This window comes from Mus caroli, unplaced genomic scaffold (assembly GCF_978045245.1).
Source record: "Mus caroli unplaced genomic scaffold, Mus_caroli_1 scaffold_2, whole genome shotgun sequence".
In the NCBI taxonomy this organism is placed as follows: Eukaryota; Metazoa; Chordata; class Mammalia; order Rodentia; family Muridae; genus Mus; species Mus caroli.
Window position 1 is genome coordinate 38905364 of NW_028227257.1, and position 12867 is coordinate 38918230.

The 12867-nt window shown below is 40.3% G+C and overlaps 1 protein-coding gene across 9 annotated transcripts in view; it reads right to left on the reverse strand.

Moving 5' to 3' along the window:
* The window catches only part of Macrod2 (mono-ADP ribosylhydrolase 2), a 2026591-nt gene that overhangs the window by 1373436 nt on the left and 640288 nt on the right, over window positions 1-12867 (reverse strand). For all 9 annotated transcript variants that reach the window (XM_085833735.1, XM_029471909.2, XM_029471907.2 and 6 more), the window contains exon 5: window positions 11516-11632. In XM_085833735.1, coding sequence (XP_085689861.1) covers window positions 11516-11632 — 117 coding nt within the window. The remainder of the gene's footprint in view (window positions 1-11515; window positions 11633-12867) is intronic.

Sequence of the window (12867 nt, forward strand, 5' to 3'; positions counted from 1 at the left end):
AAGCAATGGATAGAATCAAGAGGAAGATGAATGAGTAGTATAATTTGAAAACAACAGGCAAGAAATGTCCTGGGTATACTGAAGGAAGACCTTTTCCTATTAGCCTGTCAAGCAGAGACTCCTCCTTCAAGTTACCTACCAATAGATTGTATGGGGAATTCCAGAACTCTCCTTTCCATCAAGCCACTTCCAAAGTCAAACTCACAATCTCCTTCTTTCCTAAACAACCACACAAACTCCTGACTTCCACATTCACAAGGCATGTTACAGTACAGTGGGGTAGTCAATGTCAGCAGAGTGGGAAAGATGAAAGACGGCATGTTTGTGCTCACGTCATACCATGCCACATGAAAGACTAACTAATATCATGGCATGAAGACAGTCAACAAGCCAGGCAAAGAAAAACAGGAGTTTGGCATCATGTACCATTAATGTAAGGAAGCAAGCCTAAGCAGCTATACAGGAAGGGTTCCCAAGCTAACCCTTTGCCATGCACAGACCTTCAAATGGATAAGCAGACTCCAACAAAATACAGACACGATTCTACAGGGAACTTGGAAAATACAGTGAAGGCTTTTTCTTGTGGGTTTTTTTTTTCACTAAGCAGAATAAACACAGAAAGAGAAATAAATCCTTCCTCAAAATGTCACAGGTAGGAAGGGGAAAGCTTCAGAGGGCCTTAGGAAATTATAGGGCTTTCACAAATAGCATATGATTAGAAATGGGGCAAGTGCTGGGTGGTTCTGAAAACTGAAGGAGCTAATGGGAAACACACCACCTGGCACAGCAAACAGACAAGAAGAGCACTGCTGCAAATGTAAATAGAACCTACCTACCGCTGCTGCTGCTCTGCTTCCCTTGTAGCCTTAGCACAGGGGAGAAGCTAAGCTGATTCCCCTTCCACCTTTGGAAGCACTGCTGCAAATGGGAACAGCAGTCCCTGTCAGTGAGTAGCATCTCGGCGACCAGCATAATGATAAGACAATAATCAAGGAGTAGGTAAATAGTAATGCCAGTGGTGTGTTTTCACTGGATGTGTTCTTTTCAATACTTCTTTACTACATGAGGTTTAGCTCTCTCCCTCTCCTCTCCTCTCCTCTCCTCTCCTCTCCTCTCCTCTCCTCTCCTCTCCTCTCCTCTCCTCTCCTCTCCTCTCCTCTCCTCTCCTCTCCTCTCCTTTCCTCCCCTTCCCTCCACTCCCCTCCCCTTCCATCCCCTCTCCTCTTCTGCCCTCCCCTCCCCTCCCCTCTCCTTCCATCCCCTCTCCTCCTCTGCCATCCCCTCCCCTCCTTCACCTTTCCTTCATCTCTCCTCTCCTTCTCCTCTCCTTCTCCTCTCCCTCTCCTCTCCCTCTCCCCCTCTGTCTCCCTTTCAATCTCTCCAATCCCCTCATTGACACTATCAGTTCTTTACCTATATGCTACCAATGTAAGAAGTACGGTAACACTCTGGTTGCTGCATTAACATCTGATGACTGAATTAACATGAATCTCCAAACTTGAGTAACAAACGCCATCTCCTAGTTTCAGAGGCTGAGAATTCTGGAAGGACTTAGCAGGGTGGCTTTGGCTCAGGATACTGCTTGATGTTGCTGTCAAACTCAGGAACACAGACACCTGAAAGTCTGACAGAAGCTGCAGAGTGTAGTGCCAAGGCCGCTGCATGGTTGTTGTTTGGCTATGCCAGATCCATTTCTCGGCTCACCCACACTGTTGCTTCAGCTCTAGCTACTCACCACATGGATCTTTCCAGAGACGGCCTGAGGTCCCTCAGATTATTAGCTTGTTTTTCCTTTCTTCAGTGCTTCCTATGATATGAAACTTGCTATCTTACAAAGAGTACACCATGGGGTACTGATTTTCAATAAAAAGTGACAGTGTTCTGAGCCCCAGAACATGAGGATGAATTTATTTAGAAAAAAACAAAAAAAAAACCCAAAAGGATCTTTGTAGATAGATGTAATTGAGGATCTCAATAACTAGAGAGAGGAGATAGCTTAGAGTGAACCCTAAATCTAATGACAAGGGACCTTAAGGAAATGACACAGAGGCAGGGAAAATAACATATGAGGAGAGAAACAGAAACTGGAGATTATGTGCCTTGACCCAGGAATGACTTGGACTCACAGAGAGTTGGAAAAAGCCAGCATGGACTTCCTCATAAGCCCGTAGGAGGCATCCACCCACATTGCTGTCTTTCCTATCTCTGCTCTCCAGGACAGAATGTTTGTGCTGTTTACAGACATGGAGTGCTGTAACTGGTCATGGTAGCCCTAGGTGAACAGCAGGGAGTGGTGGAAAGACAGAGAGCTCACACATGGAGGCCTGCATCGTTTTAAACATAAGTTCAGCAATCCCCCACCTTAGACAGATCCTGTTCACTCAAAGGACATCAGAAAGTCCCAGCTGCTCTCAGAGTGGAGTGGGAGATTATGTTTACACCTCTAAAGAAAAAATGTTGATGGGTTTGCAGGCATGTCTGATGTCTGTCAAAATGACTTTTGAAGGATGTCTTTCCTCTGCAGGGAAGCTACTGTACTTCATTAAGGATAATGAAGAATTCTCATTATGTCATAGAGGTGATTTCCATGTTTTCTCAGATACCTGAGATAATGCTGTAAGACTCTGAGGGACTAATGTGGAAAACCTCACCAGGGAAGCTCATGGTTTTATCAATGCTGTGGAACTTATCAAGACTACTATCATCAGTGATGTTGCAGGTGTACTGTGAGAGGTGATTGAGGAGATGGCTACAGTCTTATAATATACAGTGCTTATAATAGTGTTAGCATGATCACAGAGCACATTTCTAACAAAAAGGTCACTACACCGTGATGTGAGGAACTCCAGCTCTGCGCTTGTGTTTGCCAGTTACTATAAAATCCTGGGAAAGACTAAGCCATCATCCTGGGCTCCAATTTCCCTAGCTGTGAAAATATAAGGTGATCAATAAGTGATCATTTAAATGATCATTAAAACTCCTGTCTGACCCTGATTTGTCACAGCAATCCTTTCATTACCAGTAAAACCTAGGCTGGAACGATTGTATGTATGTATCTAGATGCATACATGCTTAGACATCAGAACAAAGACAAGATAAACCAACTGTAAGGAAAAAAGAACACAAGGAGAATTCCCTGGCTATCTTCCTTCTCATTTTGTGTAAGCTGACTTTAATTCAGGGGTAAAGAGTTTTCTTTTGTCTGCAATGGTTTTTCATTGAGCAAGCGGCAGAGCTCTCTGCGCAAATATCACACCCACAGGGATGCCTTCCCTGACCACACAGGAAAACTTCCTCTTCACCTTTCCACTCTGGTAGCTTGCTCTAGCCTCCTGCTAGTTTCCACTGCCCTCTAAAAGTCCTCAGTTTTGTACAAATATGTTCATTGTCTGGCTCTCTTAGTTTGAACGTCAGATCTAAGTGACCAGGATTTCTATGAAATAGTTCTCTACTTTCTAGAAGAGCCCCCCCCCCCAAGGTCAGAACAAGCACCCAATAAAAATAGGTTGAACAAGCAAATGAAGTACGCCAATTATTTTACAACTACCAATAAAGTCACATCTCTCTCTAATGTCTTATATTATTAAGACACAGTTCTATGTCTATTCCTCACAGACTCTAGCAAGATAGATACCGTGACCCAGAGATAATCATGGACAAGGAAAGACATGCTCAGAGGTTAAAGGACTTCACAATGTAATTAGAATATCAAGTTCAGGACTTTCCAGATCGACCTTGAAGTTCAGTGCCACACCATGGAATCAAGTGTTTATTCCACAGTGTATAGTTAGCTCTGTCAGTGTTTCTAAACCAATTCATAAAGTGGACCAACATTTAGTTTTTAAAATTAGTGATTAATTGCTAAGATAATTAATACATGTAGAAATTATTCCATGTTGCTGCTTTTTAATCAAATCATGTATGTTAGTGACAGCCAGAGGAATATCTTAATGTATGGGGAAAATCATTTAACTCGGTGCTTGCTACTTATTTCTGAAAGTGTATTCTGCTGTCTCTGCACATTAATGACCATGGCCCTGAGATTAACCTCTCCTGTTTGCTTGTGCCTGACCTCAGACTATCCTAAATTACTCAAAGCCATTCTGATGGCTTTAATTTATGAGGACACGTTAACATATTCATCTTTTAAACCTTGAAAATGATTATCCCTGTACAACCGTGGCTCTCTTTTTAATCTTAGCTGATAACTCTGATTAAACACATCCACAGGCTGATTACCCCCACTGTGGTTAATGCCAGTGTCGCTGCTAACTACTTATGTCACAGCAGGAATTGCCTTCAAGAGCACATTTACATTATTACTTGGAATTGATTTACACTGTTATTTCCTATTGATCATATGGGGGGGGTATAGACAGGGTCCTCTGAAGGCCAGCTAAGGCAGCAAATGATGAAAGAAAGTTCAGGCTTTGTTCTACACCTATCTGGTAATACAGTAACAAATGTACTGGTTGCTTTCAAAATGTAGATATTTTCAAAAATACTAATATTAGAATAGATTGGTCATCAAATTGCTTGGTAAGAGAACCTACATTATTCCAGTGTGTCTAAAAAGGGAGAACATGTGTAAAAGATACATGTGTGGCCAAACATATTTAAGTATTTGTCTTTTTGTACTTTCTTTTACTGCTAATACCTTTCATCAAGAGGCGTGCTTGGGACCCACAGAATGGTTTAGCAGGTAAGAGTTCTTGCTGCTCAAGCCTGGTGACAGGAGTTCAAGCCCTGCTTTGTTCAGTATGAAAGGAGAGAACTGACCTTCGAAAGCTGGTTCTCTGACTTCCACATCTACAGCAAAGCCACAGCATGCACACACCCATGTTCTCATGTTCTCTTTATTCTGTTCCCTTTTTTAATAGTAGTAAAACTTATTAAAGTTTCATGAAAAGAAGCATGCTGGGTGATGTGATGTCATGCTGAGGACAGCAACAGATTTAGCTTTACATATTTCTGAACTGCAGAGCTCCATCTTGAGAGTGGTTGTGTTGGTTTCTAACAGTTTCCCTAGTGATGAGGAGAGAAAGAACACAGGCTATTGCTAATTCTCCCAGCAAGTATGCATGAAGAGCCTATTCTTGTGCCAGATGCTATGTATCCCAAGGATCTATGAGACTTCTATGACTCTGCCCTCCTTAAACTGTAATGTCAGGGAGGACAGGCAAGGAAGAGCTAAGCAAATATTGGCAGTATTACTAACTGTGGAAATACTACAAAAGAAAAGAAGAACATTCCAGAATTCTCTTCCAAGGATTCTATTCTATTCTATTAAGCAAAACGATGATGTCTGTGTTACACAGCCAGGAGGGTGACAGTAAGATGGCTATTTGTTATTTGACTCCCCTGTAGGGCAGTGGCCCTCAAACTTGAGCATTCATTAGAGTTAAGAGTTTGCTGAGCCACAGCGCTTCTAACTCCATTTTTTTTTTCTGGAATAAGGCATGATGATTTTCTTTGAAAATGCATTTCAATACTACATTAGAGAAATCTAAATATTTCTCAATTCTGCATCCATTGTGAGGCTCAGTAAGAGGATACATCCACCACTCCCCACCTAAGGAGAGAACTGTGGATATGGAAGCTAAAGTCCTAAGGAAATGAATCAGGAAAGGTGTTTATGAAGAACAGCCACATCCTCATCTTCAAGAAACACGGTGATGACTTTATGTTCTTCAAGAGCTGTTTTTTCTCCTTAAGTAACAGGCCATTTAATTATGGAACTGGCTTATGAGAGCCCTCAGGTCTCCATCAAAGGCTGCAGAGTCACACTCCTCCCAGCATGTCTACTTTCCTGCTTTCACAATCAAGCCCCTGCTGGGAGAGCTCCCGATGGCCGAAATCAGGGCACTTTCCACAGTGGACTAACGCAGAACCACCTTTGGAGTTACTTACTCCCAATTATGAATTTCCTCAAGCCTGAAGGCCCCCTTCCAGCACATTAGGTAGCCACACTGGGAGAGGCAAGGGATGGAGACTTATGGCCCAAACTCTGGTGATTTAAACTAACTGTCCCTACAGAGACTTGACTTATTCACTTCTTAGTTCTAGTTCAATACAGAGGCTTTTTTTTCCTCATCAGTAATTTTTTGTCCAAGATGGTCTAGATACATGAAATACTTGAAGAGGCTCAGATCATCCTCCTAAATACACATTTACTTGAGGCACAATACACAAGGACAGTCCCAGGAAATAGATAGCAAGTCGGTATTTTTCTGCTTTGTCAACTCTGATCAACTACATATACTTAAAATACAATAAATATACTTTTTGACAAAGTATGCCTTTTTAAAATATAAAGATTGCTACAGACTAGGTCTTAATAAACGACCACAGAATAGATAGCACATGATTCAGACATGTCAATTATACTACCCCTACAGGAATTAGTCAACTCAGTCACACCATAATACAGCCATAAACACTATAAGAACCAATCAGCCTAGCTGGCATCGAATAAAACTTTATTTACAAAAGCAGGTAGAAGGACTGTATTACACTGCCAGTGACACTTCACTTAGATCCTGGCCTCTACTCTGGATTTTACTTGTTACTGGGATCAGCATATTTGATTCATCTATACCTGAATTTTTATTTATGTTGGAAATAAAGTATCCTTACTTGTCTTATTGCTTCTTCATAAAACTTCAAAAGACTGACAACCTTTTCTTTCCGGGTACTACTATTTCTTGATGCAGACACCAGAGAAGTACTAATTACTATCAACAGTACCTTTTAAGCTACTATTATCAGATTATTACTGTAGCTAGGAATAGAATAAGGATACTAACTAATACCACTCATTCAAACAAATTATGTAACTAACATTAACTCCATTTTTAAGGAATATTAGCATAACTTTTATGTCTAAGCTTTCATCAATTGTCATTTTTCCAGTTTTAATAAATACTTCATTTGACACATATTTCTCCAGTATCTGTAATGTATAAGGAAGATGCACCAATGATCTGGGAAGACTTCTCAGAGAATAAAGTGCTTGTCACACAATCAAGACCTGAGTTTGATACCATGTAGCCATATAAAAGAGCTAGTTGTGAAGGTTCCCAGTGGTGCAACACTGGAGGACTGAATACAGAAGAATCCCTTGAACCTGCTGCTGGTCATCCAGCCTGGCCTTCTCAGTGAGCTCTCAATCAATAAGAATTGTTACCTTAAAAAATAAGGTAGATGATTCCTATGGAACAAAACATGAGACTCTCCTCTAGGTCCATATATACACAATTATGAAATATATATGTCAAGCCAAAGAAGCATCATGTAAAATGTTAACATGTAACACACTGAATGGAAAAAAGGTCACTTGTAGTTGAAGCAATAAGAGTATCATTCCTAACAGAGGTGATATCTAAGTTGATTCTAAAAGGTAAGTGGAAAAGATCAAAGAGTGAGCTTTCTAGACAATCACAAACTTACAGAGATGCACAGAATCAAGTTGGGAGCAAGTCATACCATTCAAGACATTTTAAATGGTTCAAGATATAGCAGTGCATTGTGGGAAGCCAAAGAAAATTAAGTTAACTTTAATTAAGAAAAAAAAAGCTGTCCAAGGATTGGAGTTTATTTTCACTAATTCTTTCAAGAAATACCTCTCAAGCCTCTTTATATGTTGGACAATTTTAGAACCTGTATAGATATAACAAAACAAAGAAAATAGATCCCAAGCTCAAAATCTACATCCTCATTCTGCTATGGGGAGACATTACCAAAAACTATAAGTAATAATAATCTATATTAGAAGTTAACATGCTACAGTACAATATGCTACAAATGAAGCAGAGGAGTCAAGATTATTACATCGGCTAAGATGACACCTGAGGTTGCAGTTAACTGGAGTGTGAAGAACATAAGAGAAGAAGTCATGAAGATGTCTAGCTATCTCCAGACAAGGCGATAGTAGTGTATAGGACTGAGGATCAGCAACAGAGCCTATGAAAAAACACAGCAGACAAGAAATATCCCAAACATTCACAGCCTTGCCATAACTGAAATAAGAGGACATGGACTGCAATAGCACCATGCAAAATGAATCACAAGATGGAAGGTTTGAGAAGCAAGAGTCACGGCTAATACACTATATTCTCCAGAAGTAAAGGTCCTGAACAAAGTCATTGATTTGACACTATTTTTATATATTAAGCAATCATAAAATTGGGACACTGTGCCACATGTTGCCAATATAACAATGATAGTGGTAGATGGACTTTTCCTGGGCAACTGAGACAGAATTGAATAGTTTGGAAGGAGATGTAGTAGAGTGGATGGAATCTCACATGAGCATCTAATGACTCTCTCCACTTCTTCTACTATGAAGTATAGTCAACAGGACCAATCTTGAGAGCCTGTTGTGGATTTATCATGACTTCTCTATTTATAATGGTAATGACTGTTAGGCTTGTAGGACAGAGTTCTACAACAGAGAAATGTAAACACCCTTCATGTGAAAAAGTGTCTATACAGACATACACACTGAAAGGTTTTTACAAATCTAAAAACAAGTCTAGTCTCACAGAAGGAACCATTCCTTCAAAATTGAAATTACATAAACAGCCCTTTGTACACTTCCTAAAAAATAGCTTTCAGTGCAATTCCAGATAGTATTCTTGCCACCCATGACTTCTTTTGAGAAAAGTGATTGGTTAGTTTTGTGCCAAAAGAAACCATTCAAACATTCAGGCAGCAAAGGAAAGAGAAAACATACAGGGGCTTTTCATTCCACCCATCATGATAAGTCACAGAACACAGTCTACAAGAATAATTAATTCAAATACAACCATTCGTGGATAAATTAATTTAGGAAGCATAGGAAAGCAGAGAGCAGTCCAAAATGACCAATATTGCCTGTAACCCAGACAAAATCATTTTCAAAACAAATTGCTGGTGCGTGAAGATATCATCACTTGTGGCTGGATGGCTGGCTTTAGTACCCCTATAATGATGAACCCACTGTCTCAGAGGACAGATAGGAGCTAGTCTCTGCTGTCAAACTGTCACCGAATTATTAAATATGGAAGGGAAAATGACCCAAACAGTATGTAATGAGCTCCCTTTTCATTCTCTCACTACAAAAGCACATCTGTGGATTGTTAATGACTCTGAAATGGAGGGACCAAATTGATGAGAAAGAAAACTATCTCTCAGGGATAGGGAAAAGGGAAATGAACACATACAATGTTTATAAAGCATAATTTAAGATACAAGGCCTTGGGAAAGTACTAGCAAACTGTATAAAGTGGAATACAAGTGTGAGCAGTTGTTACTCAATTTCACATTCCCTCTACCATTTTACCATCAATCATTAATCTTTTAAAGTACACAGAATTATCAAGACAGTTTCATTGACAGCACATATCTGATTTTTATGTAGCAATGCTGCCATGCTGGACTGCTATTTTCTATTCCACTGGACGATTCTTTATTAGATATGCTGTCTTAGTTAAGGATAATGCTGCTGTGACCAAGCACGATGACCAAAAGTAACTTGGGAAGAGAAAGGTTTATTTTGCTTATAGTTCAATATCACAATTCATAATCAAAGAAAATCAGGGCAGGAACCTGGAAGCCGGAGATGACACAGAGGCCACGGAGGAGTGCTGCTTACTGTCTTGCTCCCTGGAGCTTACTTGACCTGCTTTTTTATAACATTTACAACCACCAGTCTACAGCTGATGCCACAGAGATGGGCAGAGTATTCCAACATGAAGCACTAACTAAGAAAATTCATGACAGTCTTGTCTGTAGCCTGATGTTATAAAGATAATTTCTCTGTTGAGGTTCCCTCTTCTCAGATAACTCTAGTTTGTGTTAAGTTGACATAAAACCTAGCTGGCACTCATATCCTTGAGGTGCAATATAAGGACTACAGTAGGAATTTCAGCTCACTGGGGTTCCATGCTGAGTCCTGCTGGTTGATTCTCCATGTATAGAGCCTTGGGCCACTAGATCCACTTGCTTCAGAATACTTCTGAAAGCCACATCCATACATCAGCTCAAACACAGGGTTCAAATATGGCAACTTCTACCACATCCCACAGACATATTGATCCCTGTACCTTGATGCTTGATACTATCTAAATTCTCAATAACTCTGAAATAAATTGAATGGCAGTCAGTGGAAATGTAGTCTCTTGTATACAAGGATGTCAAATAACAACTAAGTTAAAAAAAAGCTTCCTACATTTCTTAAATAATACCTATAGACCATCATTTTTACTTGATCATGTGTAGAAATTCCAAGTTTATCTGTGTTCATAAAGCTCAGAGTGGAAGAATTTTGATGTCTGTTTTCATACAGAGAAAATAGTGAATTTCAAAGACCACCTTACTTATTACTTGGTCTTAAAGTGGCTGATCTGCTCATTCTCAGGATGATAGGTCAGCTGCCTCAGACAGGTAGCATCAGGTTAGACAGATTAAAGAGTGGCCTTTGTCAACATGGGCTATATAATCCCAGAAGAAATTCACCTTTAATACTCAAGATCATGAGTTCTATTGGTCAAAGTGAGAACACACACACCTTTTAAACTTTTCTTTAAAATAAAGTGCTCTATGTCACCATTAACAGATAGCCTTGGGTAGCTCATTTCTATACACCCTGTCCATACAGAATCCAATAATATCCCACAAATTATGCTGTACCTTCTGAGCTCATGCTTTCTTCACTAATAAAAGACAAGCAAAAGTAGCTTTGCCTTCACATAAAATGTGCTCATAGATCAAGCAGTATCCTAAGAAGCAAGTACAGAGATTAAATTTGAGTCGAAATTTCCAGGCCAGTGCACACCTTAATAGTGTAGCACAGCCCCGCCCTCCATCCCCGGGCCCTGGAAATTATATAATTTTAAAAGGAGCACCTTTAATCACTTCTCTCATTGTTTATTCTATACTACCTACCCAAGTCAGCTAAACACTCAAGCAACAAGGTCAGTCAATTGCAATGCATTTTTTTCTATTAAAATATAATAGAAAATTTGACCATTCCACATTCAAAGAGCAAATACATTCTCAAACTGACAACTGCATTCCACTTGCTTCTCCTGAGAGTTGAGTGTGACAGATGCCTGGGCTGTAATTGCCAATCAGCCTTTACATGGCAGCTGAAAACACAATACATCACTTTGATCTCCTTTGCTCTGAACACATCCACAATCAGGAAAGGCGAACAAGGAATGAGAAATTGGCATTATTTCCAGAAGCTGTCATTGGTGGTGCTTAAATACTGGAACGTATATTTTCCCCATATTTTTATTTCTCGGTTTCAGAGACACTGTTAAAAAAAAAACTGAACAACCAAAATTTTCTATACTTAATCACACAAATAAACATGCACCTACACACTAAATTTGACTGTAAGTATATTTAATTAAATTCCACTTCAGCGGTCTCCTTTTCTAGATATTCTTTTGAAGAAAAATAAATAAATAAAAGGCGAGGTTGGCGCTCTCAGCTATTCTGAAAGGAAGTTCAGGCATGCAGTACTCACACTTTGCAGGGAGGTCGTAGCCACATGTGATTTTTGCATGTCCAGTCTCACAGCCGTTCAGGTTCCGACACTCAGCTAACAAACAGGGGCCAGCAGCTCTGTGAATACAGCCATCCACTAGGGGAGAGAGATAACAAACTTAGCCTATGTTTGACCTTTAGGAAATAAATGTATAAACAAACATGAGAAAAAAAGAACTCAATTTCTTCCTCCTCAAACCATAGCTTCATGTAGGAAGACTCATGGTGAAGCGGTCTCTCTCTCTCTCTCTCTCTCTCTCTCTCTCTCTCTCTCTCTGTGTGTGTTAAACAAATGTAGAAAAGCAATGTAAGTGGTGTGCTGGTTTCCTGTTAACATTCCCATGGGGTGGAAGAGCCCCTGACAGGTGAAATAATTTCAAAAGGGTAGGCACTCTCTGCCAACATCCAATCTCGGTGAAAACAGTGTTAGGAAGAGATGCTGTTTCTTCTGAGCTGCTAAGTGTATTTCCCAACACACCCCTGGTATCAAGTGAGGTTATGAAGGCATGTGTGTACTTCTCAAAGGGAAGATGGGAAAAGCAAGGCTCCCCAAAACAAAACGAACCACCACACAACTTTGTGCTTCTCACCGGAACCAAGTCAGACACGATCAGCTTCTTGCAAGATAAGACCTGGGTGGCCCAGGAGCAGATGTGCTGTTCTAAGCACCTGGAAGACCATGTACCTGGCTTGCTTGCCACAAAGCAAAGCCTGAAGCAGTGGCAGCTGTTCTTACTTAGCTAAAGAGGCAGCTTTCTGCCCTCAGGCAGCCTGAGCTGGATCTTCTCCTTTGGGCCCCTTTGCATCCAGGCATCCTGGCAAGGAGCACCAAGCTGCTTTCATTAAAAGCCAGCACCTTCTGTGATTGGATTGGAAGTTAAGGCTAAAGTAGAGGACTAAAGACTCATGTACATTTGAATTAGGAACTTGAAAATCTGTCTGCTTAGTCAGTTTTGAGTAAGTACTGCTCTATGGGCCAAAAGAAAAAGTTCAAGTTTGTGAACCAAGACAAGTTAAGAGTCATCTAAAATTACTTAATTAGTTAAATCTTAATTAATTAAAAATGGGAGAGCAAGCAGAGTTTCCTCTAGAAATGTGGACACCACCCCCACCCCACAGTCACCCCACTCCATCATACAACTGATAATGACTCTTCCTTTTTTCAACACAAAGCTAATATTGGACAGACTTTAGTACTGACGGGACAACCTGCCTAATATCTAACTTGGCTTCTATTGCCACAAACTGTCACCAAGGCACCACTCTTAGCTGCACAAATGTCCAAAGGCAGAGGCTTCTCCAGGCTTGCCTGCTTTACCACTTACACACCTA